The 26,784-nt window shown below is 45.6% G+C and overlaps 1 protein-coding gene across 2 annotated transcripts in view; it reads right to left on the bottom strand.

The window, feature by feature from the left end:
- The window catches only part of GFOD1 (Gfo/Idh/MocA-like oxidoreductase domain containing 1), a 101,739-nt gene extending 93,085 nt beyond the window's left edge, over positions 1-8,654 (bottom strand). Inside the window, exon 1 of one of the 2 annotated variants that reach the window (XM_030881405.2) lies at positions 7,654-8,654. In XM_030881405.2, coding sequence (XP_030737265.1) covers positions 7,654-7,906 — 253 coding nt within the window. In that variant the 5' untranslated portion in view covers positions 7,907-8,654. Of the gene's footprint in view, positions 1-7,051; positions 7,177-7,653 lie in introns of those variants that run through there. The other variant, XM_060307395.1, reaches the window with a different exon arrangement.
- Positions 8,655-26,784: the final 18,130 nt, after the last annotated feature.

Raw genomic sequence — 26,784 nt, 5'->3', positions numbered from 1 at the left:
TCAATAAGGCTTGCAAACCTACAGACGACCATTAAACTCCATGGAGTGGGTCACGTTTACCTGCTCTCCCATCACCGACTTTCAACATATGCACACCCTACATTTAATAATCCTAACAAGGTTGGCATCATCTCATCATGACATATATTTTTCTCTCTGCCGTTTTACTACGGTCATTAGAAGAGCAGCAAAATGACAAATGTGTGTTTCACAAAGCAGGTAAAGAACCTGCGTAATTAAGAAATGTCTACATCTGTAAAGTCTTCACCCAAGTCTATGTTCTCATAATCAGCACCTTTGTGGAGTGTGGCCCAGCTCAGAATGACCACTCAATGCCTCCACCTCCACTGCCCTCCAGGAGAGTGGTCCTCCACATTGCGAGCTAATCTCCAAAAAGACTGAGCCGGGAGATAGCATCAGGCACAAGCAGGGACACCTGGGGTGGGGAGCAAGGCGAGGACTGCACTTTTCAGGTGGCTGAACTGGTAATATTTCTGTTTGGGAGCTACATGTGGACAGTGTTCTGCCCATCACACGAGCCCAGGAAGCAGAGGAGTCTGCTCGAAAGACGGATGGGTGATGAAGGCGACACATGGAGAGAAGCAGAGCACAAAATGGTAAAATTCCAGGAGTTCATGATTTCCAGGAACCTACTGAGACCCAGCTACATCCCTGCCCCGAGTTCCATGAGACAGCCCTGCATCCTTCCCACGGTGACGATAAAGCTTCCCAGGAGGATGGTGAGTTCCTGGTAACACCATCGGCACTTTCTAGATCACGTATCTGTGAAGCAAGGACTAGATTTTCAGCCAAGACAGCACCTGAAGTTGGCTTATGCATATTTCCTTTTTAAAATAAAAAAACGTTTAACTGTATTTTCTGAGTCTAGCAGAAAGGAATCGTCTCATGAGAAAAATGAGGGAAAATAAATCTTCAGAAGCACCGTTTGGAATAGGCTAAATCACTGACCACAGTGAGAAGAAAGAGAACTAACGTTTATTGAGTCTATGCAGACAGCTAAGGGGGGGCCATGGACTAGGTCTTTATCTACCCCCCTCATTTTAATTGTCATATCAACTCTATATGATAGTATCTTTAGCTCCATTTTATTGATGAAAAAAATGAGGCTCAGGAAGGACATTACCTCTTCCCAAAGCCACACAGTGCCACACTGCCAAGTTTTCCCAGTTAGTTTTGTGTATCACCACATCTTAAATCATGATGCTCTTTGCTGGACCATGATTTCCCTGAATCAAAATATAGAACGAATTGCCTGTATATTATGTTCTCAGCGAAACCCTAAAAACATGCTATTTACTTTCACTTTGGTTGTTGTTCTTTCCCAGTTTCAGGTATCAAAATGTCCAACTTCTTCATTTGGCTTCTCCCTGCTCCAATATAAACTTCTGCAGAACTGTACGTTTGCAAAGCCAGATACCATCAACAAAATAATCACTCACCCAAGCCTAATTTCAATTAGATAAAATGAGGCTGGTGATGCTTGACTTTTCCTCACAGTAAATAGAGTCATTTCTGTCATTTACATAATGCCCCAGAGCTTCCTCAACTCTAAACCAAATCAGTAGAGCGAAATCATTTCTCTCCACGTTCAGGGGCGGAAACTTGGAGAAAAATGCAATCACATTTACTAGTCTTCAGACAGGCATAGATAGAGAACAGACTTGAAGGAAGAACAGGAAATGCAGGGTCTGCTGGAGTTTCAGATGGTGACTGTCAAGTCCAAATACACAATTTCATTATCTGCAGCCCTATCTCTGCTAGTGTGGCAACCATGACCAGTGCGGCCGCGTTTCCTTCCCGCTCTCTCAGGCCTGTCCCAGCAGCCCTTCTCAACCTTGAGCAATTTGCTGACACTGTGAAGTAGGGCAGAAAAGGACATAGCGCTCCCAGTCTGCGGCTAATGATGCCAAACAAGTTGGGGCAAGACCAGTGTGCAGCAAGGTCAGGGCTCAATGAAACTCTGCAGCCTTATTCACTATCCCCAAAGCGCCATCCATCCCCCAGAGAGACTTTCCCCAGGGAGCCTGCACTACTATCTCCAAAAACCAGGGCAGGGACCATGAAAACAGACGTCGCCACATGACACACAAAGGCAACAGGTGTTTTAACACAGCTCCCCTGCCAGGTGAACGACTCAAGGCCGTGGATGTCTTCTTTTCCCAAAGGCAGAGAGCCATCACGCCTCTGTGTCTGGCTGTGGCAGCATCCAAATCACCTGGGAGCTGGATGGAAATTCTGAATCTCAGGTCCCATCCTGGAATCTGCATTTTGACAAGATCCCCAGGTAATGCAACCGCAAATTAAAGTTTGAGAGGTACTGTGCTATTGCATGCAGGACAAAAACGTTCTGTATTGATCGACACATCCTCTTGATAAGCCAAACATTCGTTCATTCGATGAAAAGCATTCGTTTGGCGTTCAAGAAATATTTACAGTGTGCCTATGAGGTGACTCAGTGCCTGGCACTGTCTAGGGGAGATAAGGCAACTGGGTGAGCCAAGCAGACAAAGGCTCTACCCCCTCAAAGAACTTACATTCTAACTGGGGAGACAAATAACAAAGAAAAGAACAAGCAAACAAATGAAAGAGATTACCGCCAACTGTGATAAAGAGTTCACGTAGTCATTCTACGAGCACACTGGCGTGTGCAAAATGACATCTGCTCTCGATTATTCATTACAAGTTGCAAAAGGTTGGAAACAGGAGAAAATACTTGCAAATGAATCAACGGACAAAGGATTCATCTCCAAAATATATAAACAGCTCATGCAGCTCAATATTAAAAAAAACAAACAACCAAGTCAAAAAATGGGCAGAAGACCTAAACAGACATTTCTCCAAAGAAGACATACAGATGGCCAAGAGGCACAGGAAAAGCTGCTCAACATCACTAATTATTAGAGAAATGCAAATCAAAACTACAATGAGGTATCACCTCACACCAGTTAGAATGGGCATCATCAGAAAATCTACAAACAACAAATGCTAGAGAGGGTGTGGAGAAAAGGGGACCCTCTTACACTGTTGGTGGGAAAGTAAATTGATACAGCCACTATGGAGAACAGTATGGAGGTTCCTTAAAAAACTAAAAATAGAATTACCTTACGACCCAGCAATCCCACTACTGGGCATATACCCTGAGAAAACCATAATTCAAAAAGACACCTGCATCCCAATGTTCATTGCAGCACTATTTACAATAGCCAGGACATGGAAGCAACCTAAATGCCCATCAACAGATGAATGGATAAAGAAGATGTGGTACATATATACGATGGAATATTACTCAGCCATAAAAAGGAACAAAATTGGGTCATTTGTAGAGACGTGGATGGACCTAGAGGCTGTCGTACAGAGTGAAGTGAGTCAGAAAGAGAGAAACAAATACCGTATATTAACACATATATGTGGACTCTAGAAAAATGGTACAGATGAACTGGTTTGCAAGGCAGAAATAGAGACACGGATGTAAAGAACAAATGTATGGACACCAAGCGGGGAAAGGGGGAGGGGACGTGGTGGGATGAACTGGGAGATTAGGATTGACATATATACACTAATATGTATAAAATAGATAATAAGAGCCTGCTGTATAAAAAAATAAAATAAAACAAAAACAAGTTTGGAAACAACCTAAATGTTGAATAATAGGGAACAGCTTAAGTAAACTTTGGTTTATCCCATACAGTGAAATACTACGCAGCCAGAAACAGGAGCGAGAATACTTTTACCTTCTGAGTTTTAAATATACATCTATGTGTATATATACACAAATTTTCAAGATCATATTGTTGCATGGTGAAAGCAAAGTATATAACAGTGAGTATAAGATGTTACTAATTGTGTGAAAAATATTTTTCAAATTCTCGACACACATATTCACCAGTCCATACTTAGAAAAGTCATCAAAAGGAGACAACAAAACTTATAACCGTGATTGCCTCCAGTTGAAGGATGGGGCTGGGGAACACCTCCTCTTCACTGTGTACTATTTCAAGTGTGTTAGAGCACTTGAAACTTGTACCACGTGAACCTATAACCTATTGATAATAACTAAATAAAAGCTACTTTTTAAGCAAATGCATTAAAGTAAGTGCAAGAAAAGGTGGAGGCACGCAGTGCTGAGCCCACAGAAGGGTATGGGTGGGGGGCGGGATGGAGGAAGGGGAAGGATTCCGGGAGGAGATACCACTGGGGCTGAGGCTGGATGAACAGGCATCCACCACACACACGAGGCAGAAGGGTATTCCTGACAGAGGCAGGGACACATGAAGGAACAAGGGCCTTTCCGGGAAACACCTGCAGTTTGGTTTAGCTGAAGCGCGTGGGGTTCCAGAACCACCAGCAGGACAGGAGGCTGGGCAGGCTCGTCAGGGGCCAGGTCTTGCCTGTCATGCCGAGAAGCTGGGGCTTTGCCTAGAAGTGATGAAATGGGGGAGCAGTAACGTGATCAGGTCTGCAGTTCTTCAAAATAATTCTGGCAGCAGAGTGGAAGGTGGACAGAGGCAAGGGTGGCGAGGGGCAGACTGCAGCCTAATTCAGATGCAGTCAGGGCCTAGCTCCTTCTACGGAGGAAGCAATGATGCAGAAGAGGGAACAGATACAAGAGGGACGGGGGGTTGGCATCAACCAGATTTGGGAACTGATTCCGTGAGTGGGGTAGACACACAACAAAGGATCCCTCCAACCATCTCACCTGGGCTGCCACTCTCTGACAGAAGTAAGTGCAAAAGGAGCAAGTTTAGGGGATGGGAGAGGAAGCAATGACTTGGGGGGAGACACATGTCCTTGAGCAACTCAACTCCAGCCTCATCTGTAAGATGGGGCAAACAGCTACCTTCGAGGATTATTTTAGTCAAGAAATGAAACATTTCATATAGAGCACTTACCACGTTGCACACAGTAGGTACATAAGAAGAGGCAGCCTGGATGCTGCAGAGATTATACGTTGCAGAAACGGCTCTCCAACAGAGAAATGCCTAGTTCGCTTAGGAAGGGACTTCAAGGAAATTTTTAGAAATCAAAGGAGGATGTTGTGATTCAACTGACTGCAAGTTTTATGCCTCCATACTGGTCGCAGCCCCTCACCTCGACAGGCCCATGACCAGTAATGGATCCAGGGCCACAGATCTCTCACCACTGCCGGGCAAGCAACTCAAAGGAGGACAGGACGACAAGGCCAGGACTAGTCAAGGTTGGCTTGTTTCAACATTAGGCAACCACTGATATCTACAAACCTCCAACGGCCAGACCGGCCCAATAACTGTTCGGGGGTTTTTCACTTCCTGTGTCGTATGTGTTGAACCTCTAACTGTGACAGCACACAGCACACCAAGATGACCGCCCCACCGGGTACTCGCAGGTACAATGGGAAGAAGAGCCACGTCTGGGGATTTTCCACTGAAGATGAAGCCCTGGGACAAGCCTACGGTCCAGCCACATGTAAACCCAAAGCCTCCGCGTTTCCTGCAAGCAGAGACTACCTGAGAATCAGGTAGTCTGATCACCTGTGAAATCAGGAATTAAAAGAAAAGTAAAAAGCCCAAGACTTAGCACGAAAATATAAACAAACCCCTATTCCTCAGTCATGATGATTAAACCAAGGCTATTTCTTACGCCTGACACTTGGTTTTGAAAAGGTAACCCACCTCAGCCTTGTCAAAGAAAAAAAAATAATCATAGGGGTTTTTGAAAATAAGAACAGAAGAAGTATCCAGTAATGTATAATTTGTGCCACTTCCCAAAGCCAGAGCCCCCAAATGCTTTCATGGCTAAAGTACCAGAGATGGTCAGAAAACAGGAACATCCCTGCTTCCCAAATTGTCACCCTCCAGAAGACATGCTCTAGGGCTGCTCTGCGGGTCTGACCTGGAGGGCTGTGCTGGGGTGGGGATGGGAGGGGGAGGGCGGGGAGGGGGGGGATGTGACAACAAGGTCTTTCTGATGTGATAGGTCGTAAGCCCTCTAGCAGAGACGGGGCTCTAGATGGACCCATCTTACATGAATTGCCCTCCTAGATTTATGCTATAAGATGGTGATCATTTACTGAATATGTACAGATCCACTGTGAGCACAGACGTAAGCTACCCAACGTATATACTCGATCAAACAGAAAAGAAATATTGGCCAGAACCTAATGACATTCCATTCAAGGCCAAAGAAAACAGGCAACAAAGGTCAGAAGCTTAATAAAATTAACATGAAAACGGACAGCCTTGGACGGTCTCCTTAGGAATCTTCAGATGTCCCATCCGAGTCAACAACAGAATGGAATGGCCTGATGAAAGTGGTTTTCTAGGGAGAAAGAGTTCTACATTCTGGTCATAATTCTCGGAAGATAGAATTAAAATATATGTACATGTCACCTACCCTAAATCCATGCCTGTTTTTAAAAATAAAACATTCTTTCCAAGATTGCATAAATTACCCTTGGTTTCTGTTCCTTCCCAGTTCTTGCCTTCTAACTCTTTTGCCTTCTAAGCTTTGTCTCTTTCCTGGCCAACAAAAAATTCCAACTTTCAAGGGTGGGCAATAACATTTTCTCGGGACCTAAGGAGTGAGCAGCCTTCCTGGTTCGTGTGAGGACTGCTGATGGACAAAAAACATGCACTTCTTCCTCTGGGCACGGCAGGGACTCTGATACTCTGCCCTGAGATGGTCCAGTCGGCCTGGGTTAGGTGGGGGAACCCGACGGTGAAGGCTGGTAAGCTCACCCCCAACCTGCCTGTCACCAGGCCTAGGAACTACTCCAGCGGGGAATTAAGGTGGGACTATTGCATGCTTCCACGTGAAACTGGCAGCATGGGGCCTTTCCCCACACAAAGCATCCGTGCCTCTGGAACTACCGCGCTCATCCCCTAAAATTCTAAGATCCTACTCCAAATCTGCGCGGAAGACAATTCTCGAGCTGCCGCACTCGAAAGTTAACTCCCTCTGCTTTTATCAAATTAGTCTTTACTAACCTATGACCACCACCACCCGCCACGAAGACGTCCTAATAGATCCCCCGCCCCCATCCAACCACTCTCACCATCCTTGCTTTCAGCGAAGAGGAAATAATTCCAGCTAACTGTCACATCTCTATAATCTCCCACTAAACTAACTCCCAGCAGGAAGAAAGAAACTATCCTAGCAGGGCGCCACAGCTGCTGACTGTCAGGCAGTCGATCGCCCCCAGGAAAACCCGAGACACGTGTGGGCCCTTTATTCCGGCGTTCCAGGGCGCGCACTCGGCTCTCGCAGGCGCGCACGCACGCACGCACACACTCGGGCACTGCACACTCAGCCGGCGACTTAGTTTTGTCTCCCTCAGAGCAGCCCGTCCCCAACCTTAAGAATTTCCTCAGCCTGGTCGACTTCTCCGGAACACACGCGCCTCCTGCAGCCTGGGCGCTACGCGCGTGTGAACGCGCGCCCGGGTGGTGCCAGAAGGGAGAAGGGAAGCGTAGGTGTGGGGAAGGCCAGGGATAAGGAAGGAGAAAGCTCCGAGTGGGATGTGGGATCTCAGGTGCCCGGGTCGGCGTAGATGTCATGTAAGCTTCCGGGATGAAGAGAGGGCAAGAGGAGAAAAGAAGCAGGGGATGAAAGGAGCGAGGCTGGGGATGGGGTGGCGGAGGGGGAGGGGTCGCTCACCCAAGGTCTTGACTGCGATCTGCCTGGTGAGGGGCGGCGGCAGGTTGATGCACACCAAGTCCACGTCCTGATGCAGCAGCACCTCGTCAATGCGGCTGGTGTAGAAGGGGACGCTCATCTCCTTGGCCAGCTCCTCCGCTTCCTCCTGCGTGCGGCCCCAGAGCGCCTTCACCGCGAAGCCCTCGTCTTTCAGCAGCGGGATGATGACACGGGCCGTGAGGCTGGTGCCGAACACGCCCACCCCGGGAAGCATGGCTGCTCCGGCCCGCCTGGTTCTGCTTTCAGCTCGGATCTCCGGTCGAACACGCGCACGCACAGCCCTCTAGCCAGTCCCGCAGCCGGCTCGCCGCGGTGCGCCAGCCGCCGTGCACCGGGCCAGGCGCCCGGGTGCCCAGAGCGCACCGAGCCGCAGGCGGAGCAGGCTCGGCCGCCTCAGTACGGTGACTGCTGCAGTGTCCGCCACGCGGGGCTCCAGTCCTTCCCGGAGGCAGCGGCAGGGACCCCCCGAGGCGCGCCTGCGGCCCCGAAGCCCCGCGGAGCCCGGGCTCAGGCGGCGTCCCCGCCACAGCGCGGGCCGGCTGCGTGCGCCCCGCCGAGGTCGCTCCATGGCCGGCTCATCCCCGCGCCCGTGCCGCCGCAGCCGGGACCGGCTCTCCCCCGCGTCGTTTCCGCAGCCTGCGAGTCGCACGCAGGAGCCTCGACACACTGCCACAGACCGGACCGGCCGGGCTGCGGGGGTCCCCTTCCTCCCCGCCCGCTGCTCCGAATGAAATGCACTGGCGACCAGCAGGAGGCCGGCTAAGCTGGAGGCTCGGAGGGCGCCGGGCGTGGATATGGAGCTGCAGCGCGGCGGCGGCGGCGGCGGCCACGACCTGGGGCCAGCCTTCTCATTCTGCTGCCATGTTCGCTCGCCGCGCGGCTCGGGCGGCCTCGGCCCGGGGGCAGGCTAGGGCTCCGGGATCCCGCGGGAGGGCGGAGTTGGCGAGTTTGGCTGTCAGCGGCCGGGGGTTCCTGCCCCGCCCCCGCCGCAGCGCCGCGCGCCATTGGCCGCCGCGCACCGCCCCCGCCCCCGGCGCCGCGGGCTCGGGGTGCGCGCTGCGCCCGGGCCCAGAACACGCCCGGCTCCTTCCCCGCCCCACCTAGCTCGCCTCCTGCCCTTCGCGTCTTCCCTTTCTTCGCTGTCCACCACCTCCTTCTTCCCCTCGCCTCATTCCAAGCCCCGCCCCAAACAAGCCAATACATCTATCGAGTCAGGGCGCGCCCTAATAGGCTAGTCATCTGTGCCTTGCAAGAGAGTAGCGGGCGCCGGGGCCCAGAGAAGGCCGGGGCACGCGGCCAGGTGTGAGCAGCGGGTAATTACCACCTCCGCTCCGAGAGCGTTTCCTCCGTGCCGGGCATCACGCTAAAGAAGCTTTCCTTGCATTCTCCCTTATTCCTCGCATTCTCCCTTATTCCTCGCACCAACCTTAAGGTTATAGGAAACCCATATAACCGATGATGTAACTGAGTCCTGGGAAGGTTCAGGGACTTGCGCATGGTCGCGTAACAGGTAAGCAACAGGCCTGGGATCGGAATCCAGGCTCCAGAGTTTGGGTGGCGAGCGGGGGAGTTCTCCCCTCTCCTTCTAAGAGAGACTCCAATCGTGCGCCACCCTCTCCGGCCGCGCACGCACCGTCCAGCCGCCTTCACACCAGACGGTGTTGTCTTGCTAAGCTCTCCTTCCCCGGGAGGTCGGCACGCGCCTAGACTTTGCTGTGCTGGGCGGCCCCAGTGGCGTAGGGGTCACCGAAGCGGCTGCGGCACGTGTGTGTCACGTCTGGGTTTGGAGACGGAGGGGTCGCTGGGCCAGAAGCCAAGCCAGCCTCTGGCCTCGGGCTTTGGTTCCTTCGCTGCCCCTTTCCGCGGCCTCCACTCTCCTGTTCCCCCACCTCAACCCTCTGCTCCCTTCCTCAGCCCTGGCGGAAGAGCTGCCGGGCCAGGCCGAGGCTCGCCCAGCGCCCCTGGAGCGGTGGGAACTCTGTGCACGTCTGGGTTCCTGCCATATCATCGGCACCTCTCATCCTGCCTGCCTGGCTCGTAGTAAGCGCTCAATAAATATTTGCTAAATAAATGAATGAATGTTCACTGAATGCCTGTTTTGCCCCCACTTGGTGGTAGGAGGGGTGACTCACGCTGAAAGGCAGGGGACCTGGCCTCTAGTCCAAAGTCTCTGGAGATGTCAGACGTCCTGTCATGAGCATCTCTCGTCTTCAGCACTCAGCTCAATGTGGCACACGTCGGCCTGAACACAAGAGTGAAAAGTGTGATACTTGGAAGCTTTTAAAACAACAAAAGTAAACAAATGGGACCTAATGAAACTTAAAAGCTTTTGCACAGCAAAGGCAACCATAAACAAGACGAAAAGACAATCCTCAGAATGGGAGAAAATATTTGCAATGAAGCAACTGACAAAGGATTAATCTCCAATTACAAGCAGCTCATGCAGCTCCATATCAAAAAATGAACAACCCAATCCAGAAATGGGCAGAAGACCTACACAGACACTTCTCCAAAGAGGACATACAGACTGCCAACAAACACATGAAAGGATGCTCAACATCACTAATCATTAGAGAAATGCAAATCAAAACTACAATGAGGTATCACCTCACACCAGTCAGAATGGCCATCATCAAAAAATCTACAAACAGTAAATGCTGGAGAGGGTGTGGAGAAAAGGGAACCCTCTTGCACTGTTGGTGGGAACGTACGTTGATACAGCCCCTATGGAGAACAGTATGGAGGTTCCTTAAAAAACTAAAAATAGAACTACCATATGACCCAGCAATCCCACTACTGGGCATATACCCAGAGAAAACCATAATTCAAAACGAGTCATGTACCACAATATTCATTGAAGCACTGTTTACAATAGCCAGGACATGGAAGCAACCTAAGTGTCCACTGACAGATGAATAGATAAAGAAGATGTGGCACATATATACAATGGAATATTAGCCATAAAAAGAAACGAAACTGAGTTATTTGTAGTGAGGTGGATGGACCTAGAGTCTGTCATACAGAGTGAAGTAAATCAGAAAGAGAAAAACAAATACCGTATGCTAACACATATATATGGAATCTAAAAAAACAAAAACAAAAATGGTTCTGAAGAACCTAGGGGCAGGACAGGAATAAAGACGCAGATGTAGAGAATGGACTTGAGGACACGGGGAGGGGAAGGGTAAGCTAGAACGAAGTGAGAGAGTGGCGTGGACATATATACACTACCAGATGTAAAATAGATAGCTAGTGGGAAGCAGCCGCATAGCACAGGGAGATCAGCTCGGTGCTTTGTGACCACCTAGAGGGGTGGCATAGCGAGGGTGGGAGGGAGATTGCAAGAGGGAGGAGATATGGGGATATATGTATACATATAGCTGATTCACGTTGTTACACAGCAGAAACTAACACACCACTGTAAAGCAATTATACTCCAATAAAGATGTTAAAAAAATACAAATACAAATAAATAAAATAAAACAACTTGTAACAGCTGGCAATGAGGTGGGGCGTGTGGAGAGAGCAGGTTACCAAAAAAGCATGTGTATAACAGTACAGGGATGAGGCTGACCTCAGGGCCTTAGAAGAAAGGCACAGAGGACACAGTGCTGGGGTGGCTGAGACAGAAGCGGTGTTGCCATCAATACCGACAGCCTTCTTTAGAGCAGAGGTTTTCGAAGAACTGAGGCAGGAACGCCCACAGGGGCAGGGGTGCAGGCAATGAAGTTAGACAAGAGGCACCTTCTCAGTACCCAGAGGCCAGGTCACATGTCAATGATGGTACCGCTTACATGGAGCAGAGGATGTAGAATGTGGCATTGGGGCTAGAAGCAGAGCTGGAGCATGTGGGGTTGACTCCTGGCTGTGCTACTTACTAGCTGTAGGCTCTTAAGCAAATTACTTCACCTCTGGGCCAGTTTCATCTGTAAAATTGGAGGAATAGTGGCGTATACCGCCAAGGATTTGGGAGGAGTATATGAGTTAGTTTTATAAAGTCCTTAGTATGGTGTCTGGCACATAGTCAGCTCTACATAAATGTTAAATAATTATGGAGACTGGGTCTGTTACCAACATCATTCCCTGATGGGAGAGACAATTGTACAAGGGCAGCAACATCTAGACACTAAGAGGAAGTTGTTTCTGTTCTTTTAAAGGGAACTCTACCCCTAACTGCAGTGTGAATAAAAATAAACCTTCCATCTACATAATACGAAAAGAAAATGATCACATTTAATTCACATAAGAAATGCATAAAATAAACATGATCCCCATTTCACAGAAGGTAAAACTGAATCCTGGCAGCAACTCAAGCTTACAGGTCTAAAACAGAACGCTTCATTTCCAACCCATCTCCCAAACCATTGCTCCCTCGATTATCCCCATCTCAACAAATGGTACCACCAACCCACCAGTTGGCCCAAAACCTTGGAACCATTCAGGACTCCCCTCTCTCTTATACACCCTACAACCAAGCATCAGCAGGTCCTGTCTGCCCTGCTTTCACAGTACATCCAGAGTTTGACTGCTTCGCTGCCGTGGTGGGGAGCCCGAGTCACCATCATCACTACCTGGACCACAGCATCCGTCTTCTCACCGCTCTACCTGCTTCCACTCTTGGTCACCATAGTGTGTATTCTCCACTCACATCACAGTGATCTTTTAAAAGGCAAGTCAGATCCTGTCCCACCAGGCTTGACACCTACCAGTGTCAAAGGCCTCAGGATGGCCTGAAGAGCTCTACCTGACCTACCCACCCCACCCCTGCCTTGTGTATGTCCTACCACTTTCCTCCCCCCACCCCACCTACCAGCACACTGGCCTCCTCACGACGCACTATACAGACTGAGCCTGGGCCTTTGAACTCACTGTTTCCTCTGCCCACTCCCACCACCACCCCCTCACGTATCCACGTGGCCCATTCACTTTACTCAGGCCTCTGCTCAGATGTCCCCTCCTCAGGTCTCCTTGCCTGACCATCCTATCTAAAATGACCTCTGACCACATTTCATCCCTTTGTCTGGCTTTATTTTTCTTTATAGCTCCTCTCACCACCTCACATTGTATAAGATACCTGTTTATCTATTTATCATCCATTTGCCTCAATAAACTATAAACTTATTGAGATCAGAAGTTTGTGTGTCTTGTTCATTGCTGAATCCCCAGTGCCTGAAATTGTATCTGGCACCTGCTAGATGATATACATTTGTTGGACAAATGTTTATACATTCTTCTAATAACCATGTACTATTATGAGGATTGTATAAGTTAATATTTATGAACTCCTTAGAACTGTGCCACATGCCACATAACGGTTTAGGCCCTGGAAAAGTAAGGTTGAGGACAGCAGAGCCCTTGCCCCTGGTGGCCTGTTGACTGGGGACATGAATTACGATGGCAATACGGCAACTCAGGCCAAGTAGGGGCCTGCAGGGGATGATCTGGGAGCAGAGAAAGGCTTTGAAATCAGAATGGGAAGCCTTTGAAGGCTTTCAGAGAGAGGAGTGAGCTGGACCCAGGCTTTGAAAGCCTTGCTGGAGTTAGCTAGAAGAAAGAGGGGAGGGAGGCTGAAAACAAGCTAACTCAAGGTGGGAGCGTCTGTGTGAAGGAGGCCAGGATGTGATGGGGAATCACTGAGAGACTTAAAGCAGACAGTGCACTATCAGATTGGCATTTTAGAACCATCGCTCAGGCTCTGTTATGGAGGATGGATTGCACCCATCACAGCCGCAAGGAGACCACTGCAGTAACCCGAGCGTGAAGGAAGGAGACTGAGCAAAGGCGGCAGGCAGGGGACTGAGGATGTGGGCACAGGTGCCTGTGATAAAACAGGGCACTTTGGGCTTCCCTGGTGGCGCAGTGGTTGAGAGTCCGCCTGCCGATGCAGGGGACACGGGTTCGTGCCCCGGTCCGGGAAGATCCCACATGCCGCGGAGCGGCTGGGCCCGTGAGCCATGGCCGCTGAGCCTGCGCATCCGGAGCCTGTGCTCCGCAACGGGAGAGGCCACAACAGTGAGAGGCCCGCGTACCGCAAAAAAAAAAAAAAACAAACAAAACAGGGCACTTTGTGCTACAGCAAGAGGATGAAATCTCCGGGGCCTCCGGCCCCGGGAGTTGGGGCAACTTCCCAGCCTGGGGCTAACAGAGAAGCTGGGTGGACATTTGTTTCTCACCAGCTCGGCAGGACTTGCTTGATCAGCGCTGAGCTGGGGAGGATTACACATCAATTCTGAGCTGCTGATAACACAGACCTCTGAACCATAGCGCTTATACACACGATACCCTCCGACACATCTTACGGTTATTCCTCACGTTCTGCCTGTGAAACCTCCTTTAACCTGGATCCTGAATCCCAGCACAACCTGACATTTTGATATTTTAAAACAGTTCTGAAAATAGGCCTAGAATTTTCTTTCCCCTCAATCCATGGATTAGCTGCCAACCTCTACTGTTTGCATTTGGGTGAAGATTTCAGGCCCTATTTTAATTTCAGATAATTGTCATGTGACTCCCCAAAAAACATTGTAAACCTTCTTTTAGAAATGAAAAGAGAAAGGATTTATTTTTTATTCACAGCCCTAGCATGATGATGAAATGGAATTTTTCTCATATTAATTTAGCTTTAATGATAATTTAAAATATTTTTCATTATAAAAGTCACTTATACATATTACAGAAATTTCAGAAAACAAGATGACTCCTACCTTAATCTCTCTATCATTACATAGCTGCTGTAAATAACTTGGTTTATTTGCTTCCACAATTTTGGAACTATTTTAATGAAAACGAGAAAGTCTTGCTATTTAGATTTGTTTATTCCTCTGATATAGAGTAGAAACAGGCTTTGGATATTTTTAGGTGAGTGTCCATAAATACCCAATATCCTTATAAATCTTAGCATTTGTGGAATGAAATCCGTTTGCTCTTTGTAGAAATAGAGCTTTGCCAAGTTGAAAAACTAGCATAGTTATGACTGCCGAAGATTCTAGAGCAATTCTACTAAACAGTTCTAATATGCATCATGCTGAAATTTATACCCAAATTTGTTTCCATCAGTCGAGTTTTTTTAAAGTACCTATTTATCATTATACTTTGAATTCTGGGTTTTTGTTGTTGTTGTTAATAGCTACCATTTATTGGGTGCTGCTATACATGAGGCAGAAGCTAAGCACGTTTATGCTTTTACTCCTCAGAGCTTTTTCAGGTAAGTACAATTATCCCCATTATTCCAAATAAAGAAACTGCTACGTAAAAAATGTGCGATACCACGGCCCCTATTTTGCCCTGACAGTGGGGCACTTGGCCCTCTAGAGAAGATGGAGACGGACACACACTTGCCTTTCTCTTCTTTGTCCCCTTCCCCTAACAAAGGGCAACTGACCCCCAGAGGAGGGCTTCACTAGAGCTGCCATCCAGGTCAGGAGAGAGGTGCCCCGCTGTGCCGCTGCTCCCGGGGAACAGGGGCAGGGACAGTACTGCCCACTGTCATCCCCAGGACGCCCGCAGTAGCCTCCTAACAGCACTGACCCTTACACTCGACACCTCTGATCTGTAAGTAATCAGAGAGAACTTTGCAAAGCATGTCACTGACTTGTTTCAAACCCTCTGCTGCTTTCCTCCTGCCCTTGCAGCACAATCTAAACCCCTCTATGTGTCCCGGGAGGCTCTCTGCTCTGTCCCTCCCCTCCATGTCTGATACCACTCGCTCTCCAGCTGAGTGTCAGTCACACTCGCCTCCTCTTGATTCTGCATTCTTGCCTGGTTCTCTCCTGCCTTAAGACCTTTGCACTTTCTGTTCCCTCTGCTGTCATGCAGCTCCTTGGCCCTCCATTCACCTGCTGGCTTATTCTCAGCCTTTTGGACTCAACTCACATGTGGCATCCTCCCCACTGCAATGATGGTAGATTCTTTCCAACCCGCTTTGGGCTGCTTTCCAACACCGCCCTTCTTAATTCCATTCAGCCATGTACACAATCTTCTGGAGTTTGCTTCCTTGACCACTGCCTGTCTCTCCTGGCTGGAATATCAGCTCTTTGCACCCAAAACTCTTGTTGGCCTCATTTATTGCTATATTTCCATGGCCTAAAACAGTACTTGGTACCTTACTGATACATAATAAACCTTTGTTGAATAATTAATCACACAGTAAAATGTTCTAATACCACACAATGGCATGGAAAAATGATTATAGCATAATGTTATATTTAAAAAGCCAAGAAGACAACACTGCATATATATATTATTGCAACTCTATATTTTTTTAATTGGGGTAAAATATTCATAAAATTTTCCATTTTCATAATCTTACTGTACAGTTCAATGGCATTAAGTCCATTCGCATTGTTGTGCATTCAACTACATATTTTTTCACCATCTTTATTGGAGTGTAATTGCTTTACAATGTCGTGTTAGTTTCTGCTGTATAACAAGGTCAATCAGCTATATGCATACATATATCCCCATATCCCCTCCCTCTTGCGTCTCCCTCCCACCCTCCCTATCCCACCCCTCTAGGTGGTCACAAAGCACGGAGCTGATCTCCCTGTGCTATGCAGCTGCTTCCCACTAGCTATCTATTTTACATTTGGTAGTGTATATATGTCCATGCCACTCTCTCACTTCGTCCCAGCTTACCCTTCCCTCCCCGCGTGTCCCCCGTGTCTGCGTCTTTATTCCTGTCCCACCCCTAGGTTCATCAGAACCATTTTATTCTTTTGGATTCCATATATATGATGAACTACATATTTTTAAGAAGAAATAACCTACGAAATAAAAACTGCTTCTTTCTACATGACTGTATTTTCCTTTTTTTCTTACATTTGAAATAAAGGAAAAAAAAAACATGTAAAGGTATAAATGAACTAACAGCTCTGGTCCCATGCTCAGAAATTTCTTTCATCTCCAGGTCCAACTCTAAGTAAATGAACTCGTTGAGGCAGGGAGCCTAAATACGTCTAGCTAGTTACCAGTCCTCTGAAATACAAAAAGAATAGTTGACTCAACTAGGTGGTTTAACGACAGATCTCTTATGTGTTGCTCGCCAGGCCAAGAGAAACTCAGATGCCCTTTAGCACCACCACCAAACCTGTGGCTCTCGGAGGGTGGAAATGGGTTTAAAGTAAGTACGCAGGTGCTTGGGCATCGCAAGGTTAAGTGGAAAATACAGAACTTTTCTTCTTGATGTGTGAAAATCCTCAGGGCACTTAGCCTCTTCAGGCCCATGATTCTCTGGAATAATGCTTTTCTGTGTAACTTTCGGCTACTTCTGTCAGCATGTGAAGGCATGGGGGCGGATGGTAGAATTGCTCCATAAATAAACAAAGTATGTAGGGTGCTTTTATCGGACAGATCAATAAGTACATAGCAAAACTCTTAAGCATCCCAAATCATTAACACACTGCTTACATACACAGATTAGCACACTAGAAGAGTAACCCTTGTAACAGTCTGGCAGAAAGTAAATACTACTGGGGAGAGAATGATGTGGCCTTTGCAATTCAGATTTTAGGAACAGTTTCTAGTTTAAAGGGTAAGCACATAAAACAATATATGCTCCATTTTAAAGAAGTCACTATTTACTCACCAAGGCAACATACAGAACCCAAAAGTCAATCACTTGAGCTATACGTATCGGGGCAGAGATACCATAATGTAGACTGTGGCCCTGTAGTTACGCGGTCCAAAGGGCTGAGAGACACAGGGCTTGTTCTTACACAGAGGGAATCAGGGGCAAATTGTGGCCTGGGACAATAATAGCAGAAAGGACATGGCATGCAACTCAAGCACAATGGGAGTAGAAGGAAACCAAGGCCATTCATTCATTCATTCATTCACTCAGGCAGGGATGATAGTAAAACTATTTAATATCTGGTATATCATGGGCACAAACCAATGCAAACAAATGCCGGTACCCCTGGAGCAGAGTCTCGGAGGCCCCCTGCTAGATCAAACAGCAACAGGTTAGCTGCTGAGTCCTGGTCAGGCCCGGGAGACCTGGTGGAGAGGTCAGGGCTGTGGGGTGACAGCACTCAAAGCTCAGGGCAGCCGCTGACCATTTCCACGAGCCATACAACCAGGCTGGGTACGTGCGTGCCAGCTGACCAGCGGCCCTACATTCAATGTAGGGTCATTTCCCGCCTGCTCTGTGTGGGTCCCCTAAATGCTCACTGGGAATACAGAGCTGAAAGATGCCATTGTGTCCCTCAGGGAGCTCACGGCCTTGGGCATCAGACAGACAAGCAAACAGGCACTTGCAATGTAGTATGTGGGGAGCATAAAACCACAGTTTGTGACACACACACAAACCACGGGGGAGGGAGGCAGAGGCAGAGGAGAGGTGGTGGTCAAGTTAGTAGAAAGGAATAGGAAATGCTCCTTGCCTCAATAAAATGAATTTAGACCCTCTCTAGTAAGCAATGGAGGGGCAGTCCACACAGGGGCGGGGGAGCAGCCCTGATTCTTCTGGAATTCTCTTTGCCTTTGAAGTCTCTCACCAGCTACTGCTACCACCACAATAACCCGGCTGTCTTTTCCCACCCCTGGAACCCCAGGCCGCTCGCGCACACCTTTTGTCCTTCCTCTTCACACACAGCGAAGACATGACTACAACTTTTCAACAAAACTTTGCAGAGGGCTGGGAGCTAAATTATATCAGGTATAACATGGAACTTGAAAATGCGGCTTACAAGTTAAAGCATATTTACCTTCAGCTCACAGAGCTTGCCTACCTCTGCCACTTCGTGGTACACAGATCAACGCTGTTTGACGGCACACTGGGGTAAACCAAGGAAGGCCTCATGGGGGTGGGGGTGACTGCCTGTGGGCCCTCGGGTCCCCTGGGGGAGGAGAGACCATCTCTCAAGCAGAAATTTAACTCACTGGGCCCTCTGCCTGCAGGTTGGGAAGCTTGCTTGTGCCCCAGCTAGAATGTCATCTAGCAGTGGAGTGGCGCTCATGAATGTGCAAGACCACAGTCAGAGAGATGACAGGAAGAGGAAGCAAGGGAACCCCTGGCTGCTGAAGAGCACAGAAAGGAGAAAAGCCTGGCTAAGAGAGGCCAGCTCTAGAAAGTTGGAGAGAAGTCCTGTTCCTGTTGCTGAATTTCTGGTGACAATTCTACCAGCTGAAAGAAAGAACCAGCCCCACAAGGACTCACACGGAGCTAAAGGAAGGACTAGTTATAGGATAGAGACCTTCCCTAGCTGGAACACCAACCCTCGGGCCAAGCTAAATGAATATACAATTCCCCTTAATTTAATTCATGTCAACCCACTCTGATCTAATCAGATCATACGCCAAGTTAAGGAACCCCTATCAGGTATCGGCAAAGGAGAAATAACCGAAAGAGGAAGGGCCCGATTAACCATGGGTCCTACCTGTGCTGTTTGAGCAGAGACCACTTCTGCATCAACCTTTCTGGTTGTTAGGAGCGGGTCACAGTGGCGGTGACACAGCTGACATTCACACCATCCTAACGTGCTCTGGCATGTCCAAGGGCAGGAGCGTTACACTAGACCTGGGGTGGAGTGGGGTGCAGCCTGCGGTGGCAGGGCTGGTTTCTCCAGGACTAGGTGATGCCTTTGGTTTCCCAGGCTCTTCCTCAGGTTCTGCTTCTGGAACCCTTCCTCCCTTTCTGATGAGAGGAGGTTCCTGAAAGACAGACTCTTTTTTAATCCTATTTTCCAAACAAAGTATATATTTATTATGAAAACAATACCTCATATTTAGAAATAATAATAGTTATTTAGAAAGAATCTTCACCCAACAAATAAAGAGTACACATCCTTTGTAAGCCCACCCAGAGCATTTACACATTTGACTATTGGTTAGGGCACAAAGGAAATCACAACGAATTCCAGAGGAATGATCTCATGCAGGATATGTTCTTTTACCACAATGCGCTGAAAATAGAAACCAACAGTAGACACGTATTCTCCCATCCCATAAATTTGACAATAAAAAAATACTGTTCTAAATAATCTCTGGATGAAAAAAGAAACCGTAATGAAAATGAAAAACATTTAGAAATAATACACAACGAAAACATGCACATAAAAACATTTGAGATACAGCTAAAATTATACTCAAGGGACAACTGAGAGCTTAAACGTATTTTTTTTTTTTTAGAAAACAAGAGAGTTGAAAATTAATGAATAAGCACTCAACTGAATGATTTAGAAAGAGAAAATAATAATCTAGAAAGAAAGAATCGAAGGAAAATTAATGTAAAGCACAAATAATAGAATCTAAAACCAAGAATATAAAAATTATCAATAAAACCAAAAGATCACGAATTAAAATAATAAAATACTCTTCCAGAAAGTGATTAGAAAGAGGAGAAATAGCAAAATAAACAATATTAGGACAAAAAAATACTACAGCAAAATTTTGCCTACAATTTAAAAAACTTTCATGAAATGGTCAACTCTACAAAAAAATATAAATTACAAAAGTGACCCAAGAAGAAACAGAAAGTCTGAATATACCAATAACTATTAAAATAATTGAATGGCTAGTCAAATCTCTCTTCTCAAAAAAGGTAACAGATTCATCAACTTGACAGGCAAATTTAACCAGACCTTTAGGGGACAGATAATTCCTATCGTAGCCAAACAGTTCCAGACAGTAGGAAAAAGGGAAAAGCTACCTAATTCATTTTATTAGGTTAATATATGTAAAAAGAACAGCATTTTTTGAAAAAGAAACAAAAGTATAGACCAATATCATTTATCAATATAAATGCAAGAATTTTACATAAAAAACTAACAAATCTAATTTATCAGTAATAAAAGTAATCATAACTAAGTAGATTTTATCCTGTAAAAATATATATGACTCAACATTAGAAAATGTACCATATTACTATAAAATATGAAGATATAAAAAGGATAAAAACCATATGATAATCAATAAATACAGAAAAATATATAAAATGTAAGCAATAAAATTCAGTTAAAATTCATTAAAAAATAATAAAACTTTTAAAAATCAGTAGGAACTTAACTTGATAAAATATTTCCCCCAAAAAACCCTATAATAATATCATACTAAGTGATGAAACTTTAAACAAAGTCTTTTTAAGTTCAGGTACAAGTCAGAGTGCCCATTTTCACCCTGACTTTGCAACATTGGACAGGAAGTCCTTGCCAATGAAAGGAGACAAGAAAAGAAGAGGCAAAAGAATAAGGGAGAAAGAGATAGAATGCTCATTATTTGCAATTTGTCTTCATTGAAAATCCAAGAGAATTTTCAGACAAACCATAAGAAAAAACAAGAGGGTTTAGCACGATTGCTGCAAACAAGATCAACATAAAAAATTAGCATCCCTTTATACCTTCAATAACCAATTAGAAAAGGTAGTAGAAAAGCTTCTCATTCATGATGGCAATAGAAATGATATTAAATCTAGGAAAAAGTTAAGCAAATGATATTCAGGACTTTATAGGGAAAATATTCAATATAAAAAGTTGTTTAGGGCTTCCCTGGTGGCTCAGTGGTTGGGAATCCAGGTGCCAATGCAGGGTACACGGGTTCAAGGCCTGGTCCGGGAAGATCCCACATGCCGCAGAGCAACTAGGCCCATGTGCCACAACTACTGAGCCTGTGCTCTAGAGCCCGCAAGCCACAACTACTGAGCCCGCGCGCCTAGAGCCCATGCTCTGCAACAAGAGAAGCCCCCACTCGCCACAACTAGAGAAAGCCTGCACACAGCAACAAAGACCCAACACAGCCAAAAATAATAAATAAAAAAAAGGTGTTTAACAAAGAAAAGCTGGGGGCTTCCCTTGTGGCGCAGTGGTTGAGAATCTGCCTGCTAATGCAGGGGACACGGGTTCGAGCCTTGGTCTGGGAGGATCCCACATGCCGCGGAGCAACTAGGCCCGTGAGCCACAACTACTTAGCCTGCGCGTCTGGAGCCTGTGCTCCGCAACAAGAGAGGCCGCGATAGTGAGAGGCCCCTGCTTGCCGCAACTAGAGAAAGCCCTCGCACAGAAACGAAGACCCAACACAGCAAAAATAAATAAATTAATTAATAATAAACTCCTACCCGCAACGTCTTCTTAAAAAAAGAAAAGCTGAATACATTGACAAAAAGAAAGACTTAATATTATTTCTCCAAATGAATCTATAAGTTCAATATAATGCAATTTTGAAAAAGAAGTGTAAGGATGGGGAAAGAGCGGTATCAGTAATCTACTGACTTACAACAAACCTCTGCAACACTTAGTGGCTCAGAACAACTACCGTGACTGAAGCCTGGGATGAGCTCAGCTGGGCAGTTCTGCTGCCCTTGCAGGTGGTCACTTAGGTGGCTACGTTCAGCTGGGGCTCAGCACAGGGCTAGGCCCCGCTGGCTTGCTAAGAGAACTAGTCTTCTCTCTTTCTCTAGGGAGTCTCTGAGTTTCTCCCTCTCTGGATGATACCTCCCTGTGGTGTCTCTCCAGCAAGGTAGCCAGACTACTTACACGGGTCACTAGTCTGGCTCCCGAGAGCACAAGACAAAAGCTTACAGGACTAAGGTTTAGGCCAGGAACTGGCATAGTACTACCTCTATCCCATGCTAAGATAAAAGCAAGTCACAAGGCCAATCTATCAATAGATTGAAGAGTTGGGGACTACACAGGTCTGTACACAGGTAGTGTGGTTCATCGGGTACGTACCACAAATGACCTATCATGCATGGAGATTTGTAAAGTTAAAAAGTGTAGTGTTGGTGTAGGACCAGATAAATAAATCAACGGATTAGAACAGAAGACCCAGAAACAAATGTCTACTTATGTGGAAAACTGATAAATTATAGAAGTGTCATTACAGATTAGAAGGGCTTCTACAAGTTAGTAGGGTCGGCACAAACGACTCTTTACACTTATGGTGGGTTTCAACTGCCACACAATCTCTGATATGCCTCCCTGTGAGATGTGGAGTATAAATTCCCCTCCCACTGAGTGTGGGCTTACCTTAGTGAATAGAAGTGGGCTCACTTCTGATGAACAAAGTAGAAGTGACAATGTGTGGCTTTAGAAATTATGTCATAAAAGGCATTGCAGCTTCCTGCTTACTCACGCTTTCTCTCTCTTTCTCGAATGGATCTTGGGCTCTGTGGGAAGCTAGCTTCCGTGTCATGAGGACTCTCAGGCAGCCTCGAGGAGAGTCTCTATGGGGAGGAACTGAGGCCTTCTGCCAACAGCCATGTGGCTGAGCCATCCTGGAAGCACAGCCTTCAGATGACTGCACCCCACCTGCAACTTCTGAAGAGACCCTGAACAAGAACCACCAGCTAAACTACTCCCAGATTCCTGACCCTCAGAAACTGTGAGGTAATAAATGTTTGTGGTTCTAAGCTGCTAAGTTTTGGAGTAATTGGTGATGTAGCAATAGGTAACTGACAAAATCTCTTACCTGCAAAAAGAAATAAAATTGGATCCCTCCTCACACAAAACTTTAGATTTTTTTAGAAGATAATATGGGACAATATCTATGATTATAGAAAAGATTTCATAAATCAGGCACAGACATGCAGACACATGCCATAAAGGAAAAAACACCATAACCAAGGTTAAAAGATAAATGACCATCAGGGAGAAGATATCTGCAACCTCTAGTATCCCGAACAAATAGAGAACCCCATTAAATAAGTAACGAAAAGACAAACAGCCCAATAGAAAAATAGGTAAAAGTAATAAATAGGTAATTCACGGAAGAGGCAACCTAAGTGACCTTTAAACCATCTCACTGGTAACCAGAACAATGCAACTTAAACCAGGATGAGATTCTATTTCTCAACCATCAGACTGACAAAAATTAACAAATCTAAAATTATCAAGGGTTGACCAGGATGTGGGTAAATGGGAATTCTCATACATTGCTGGTGGGATTATAAATTGTTAGAGCCATTGTGGACACAATATGGCAGCCTGTAGTAAAACTAAACATGTACATACACGGTGATCTGACAACCCCAGGTATAGCAATTGTAGACTTTCCAGAGAGAATTTCTGGCACCATTGCACAAGAAGACCCACACAAGGGTAGTTATTACTGAATTGATTATGGTAGAGAAATATTTGAAGCAACCTAAATGTTCATTAATAAAATGAATAAATAAAAGATGGTATATGTAAGCCAAACATTACACTAAACTACAGTTATAGGTATATATTTCAAGAATGGATGAAGATGTATCAAGTTAATACCACCTATATATATTTATATATAAATATTTAGGGCTGCCCTCAGATCCCATTTCCCCTTAGCCTAATGGAATTTCCTCTTGTTTTGGGAGCCACGTATTTTAAATTCAAACATTCTTTGAAGGCACCCAGAATTGCTAACCAAATTCTGGTTCCTTTATGAAATGAGACCTGCATTCATGGAAGTCACGGGATGGACAAGGTATCAAAGGTGGCATCTGTGTAAGTTACCAGGACCTGCTGCTGCTGGGTTCGTCAATCAGTGAGCACCTAAACTAAAGGCATGTCCCAGTGGTGGCATTACCAAGTTATACTCAGGAGTCTCAGAGGCAGAAGCGCCAGTTTCATTTTTAATTATTTGGCAGTCACCTGCTCAGGATTTCTTCCTTCTATGGCTAACTCTCATTTTCAGTCATTTTCCACTTGCAAAGGACTCTGCTTGGGCTGAGTGCTGAGCAGGTGACCTGCCTCTTTTTGCTTACATAAATGGGGGCATATTTTTGTTTAGTGTTGTAAAGAGAATCAGTAGAATAGTTCAGAGTAGCCACTGAAGCATCTTGGGACCCGTCCAACACTGGGGAGAAAACTCTCACTAGAATGGAGACAAGTAAGCAGTCAAATGGAAATCCCAAAGTTTATTTAGAACTCCCAGGAGAGATATGAGTGTGGGCCTTTTATGGCAACATCTGAGAGGGCAACTTGAAAGCCAAGCTTTGGAAATAGCGGTTTAGGTAGAGCCCTTGGGATGGAAGGATGAGGTAACAGGTTTCTAATGCCAGCTATACCATGGACAAGTGGGCAGCGGGGTGACAAGAATTGAGAAACCTGTTGCTATGGCCTCCGATTCTCAGATCAGCTTCCCTACCCAAAGTTCTGCTACATAGAGCCGCAGACAGCAGCCCTATTCTAGCAGCCAGAGGGTAAGAGAGAGTAGACAAGACAAAGAAGGACCCACAGCCATTCTCTACCTCAACAGTTGGTCACTGTTGGCTCCGCTGGACTGGAGCCTCCTTCCCTGAAAAGTGAGAGGACTGTGTGAGTAAGTGACCAAGGTCCTACCCGGTTTGCATAAACTAGTGTCCATTATCTTGTACCCATTCATTCCATGAACCTGTTCATCCCCGTCAGGTACTGCGCTGGACTGTTCTAGAAGTACTTGTGCCATAGGGGAAAAGAGAAGAGAAACTGAAAAATAACTGCTCCAATAGATTTGTTTACAATGTGCACACAAATAAGTAGACTGTGGTATAACTACAGACCAGTCCAAGTCTGGATGTAGAAGGCAGAACGCTACCTTTACTTTTCTTCCCTGTGACTCTCATTAACCATAGCATAGTCGTTATAATACACGTGGGCAGGTTTTGTGGTTAAAGTAGAACACTCCTTGAAAACTGGCTCCAAAACTCAGTAACCACATTTTTCTCTGAGAACAATGGAAGTACTTATTACTATATCCATTGCATGAAGATCTAATACCCAAATACGCCATACTAGATGCTATGCCAACCCCATTAACATTCATAAGATGTTAAAGACACAGGGGCTTTGAAAGGAAAAGTTGGGTGGTTCGTTTTAATCCTTCAAGAACTCAAACAAATTAACACCACACTGTAAATCAACCAAACTTTAATAAAATAAAAATTTAAAAAAGAACTCAAGTAGTTACTCTTCGCAGGAGCACGTAGCTCACCAGTAGGCAAATTGAAATACACAGAAAACATTTTTTATCATTTGAAGACTTGGAAATTTTCTATTCATATGTTTGAGCTCCGATCCCATGTCAAGATTGTGTCAGGATTCAGAAAGCCATATTGCACTAGAAAAGAGTTGAGCTCTCTAAAGGTGAATTATTTTTTGTTTTTTTCTTTTTAGCGAATAGAGACATGGATATTTTTAATGAATTATAAGAAAACTGCAGTTTATCTGTAAAGAGAGCTATGAGAATCTTTATCTACTCTATAATCAGAAAAACAACTGATTATTTTTCTTCTAACCTAAACTGTTATACTGATGTCCATTCTGGATTTTCCAAATGATTCAGATATACAACTGTGTACTGCATAATGGAGGCTACCTTCTAATTAGGTGAAGCAATGGGAATAAGATTTGGGGAAAAAGAATATATTTTCTCAGATTTAGATTGCTCTCCTAAAATATTAAAATTTATGAGGTTTATAATGCATTTTTTACTTTAAAAAACTCGTTTATTAAAAAGTTCATTCATCAAAAGTGGGTAGTGAATTATCCCAAGGTGCTCACATCTGTGTAACACCTGCCAGGTCAATAAGTAGAACATTACCAGCACCCCAGAAAGGCCCCTCTAACCCCCTCTATTGCTATCCCCTCCCCACTCCCCAAAGTTAACCACTGTTCTCACCTCTAACAACAAAGATTAGTTTTGCTAGTTTTAAATTTTTTACATAAATGGAGTAATATAATATATATATTTTGGTATGACTTCCTTTATTCAACATATTGTTTTGGAGAGTCACCCAGGGTGTTCTGTAAAGCTGTAATCCCTTCATTTGATTGCTATGTAATATTCCATCGTGTGACTATACAACAATTTATTCGCTCTTGCTACTGTTCATGGATATTTGGGTTTGTTTACAATTTGGAGTTGCTAGAAATTGTGCTGGTATGAACAGTCTGGTACGTGTCTTTTAATGCATATCTCTGCAGGGATTTCTGTTGGGTATACACCCAAGAATGAAACTGCCGGGTCATAGGTTATATGAATGTTTGATTTTGAGAAATAATGCCAAACCGTTTTCCAAAGTGGTTGTGAAGTTTCATTTATTCTTGGCAGTCACTCTTTTTCTACTTCTGGCAACAGAAAGTAGAGTGAGAAGGATTTTTAATGTCTTACAGGTTTCTTGGAACAAAGTATCTTTTTATAAAC

This window comes from Globicephala melas, chromosome 11 (genome assembly GCF_963455315.2).
Source record: "Globicephala melas chromosome 11, mGloMel1.2, whole genome shotgun sequence".
In the NCBI taxonomy this organism is placed as follows: domain Eukaryota; kingdom Metazoa; phylum Chordata; class Mammalia; order Artiodactyla; family Delphinidae; genus Globicephala; species Globicephala melas.
This window is presented reverse-complemented; position numbering and strand designations above follow the sequence as displayed.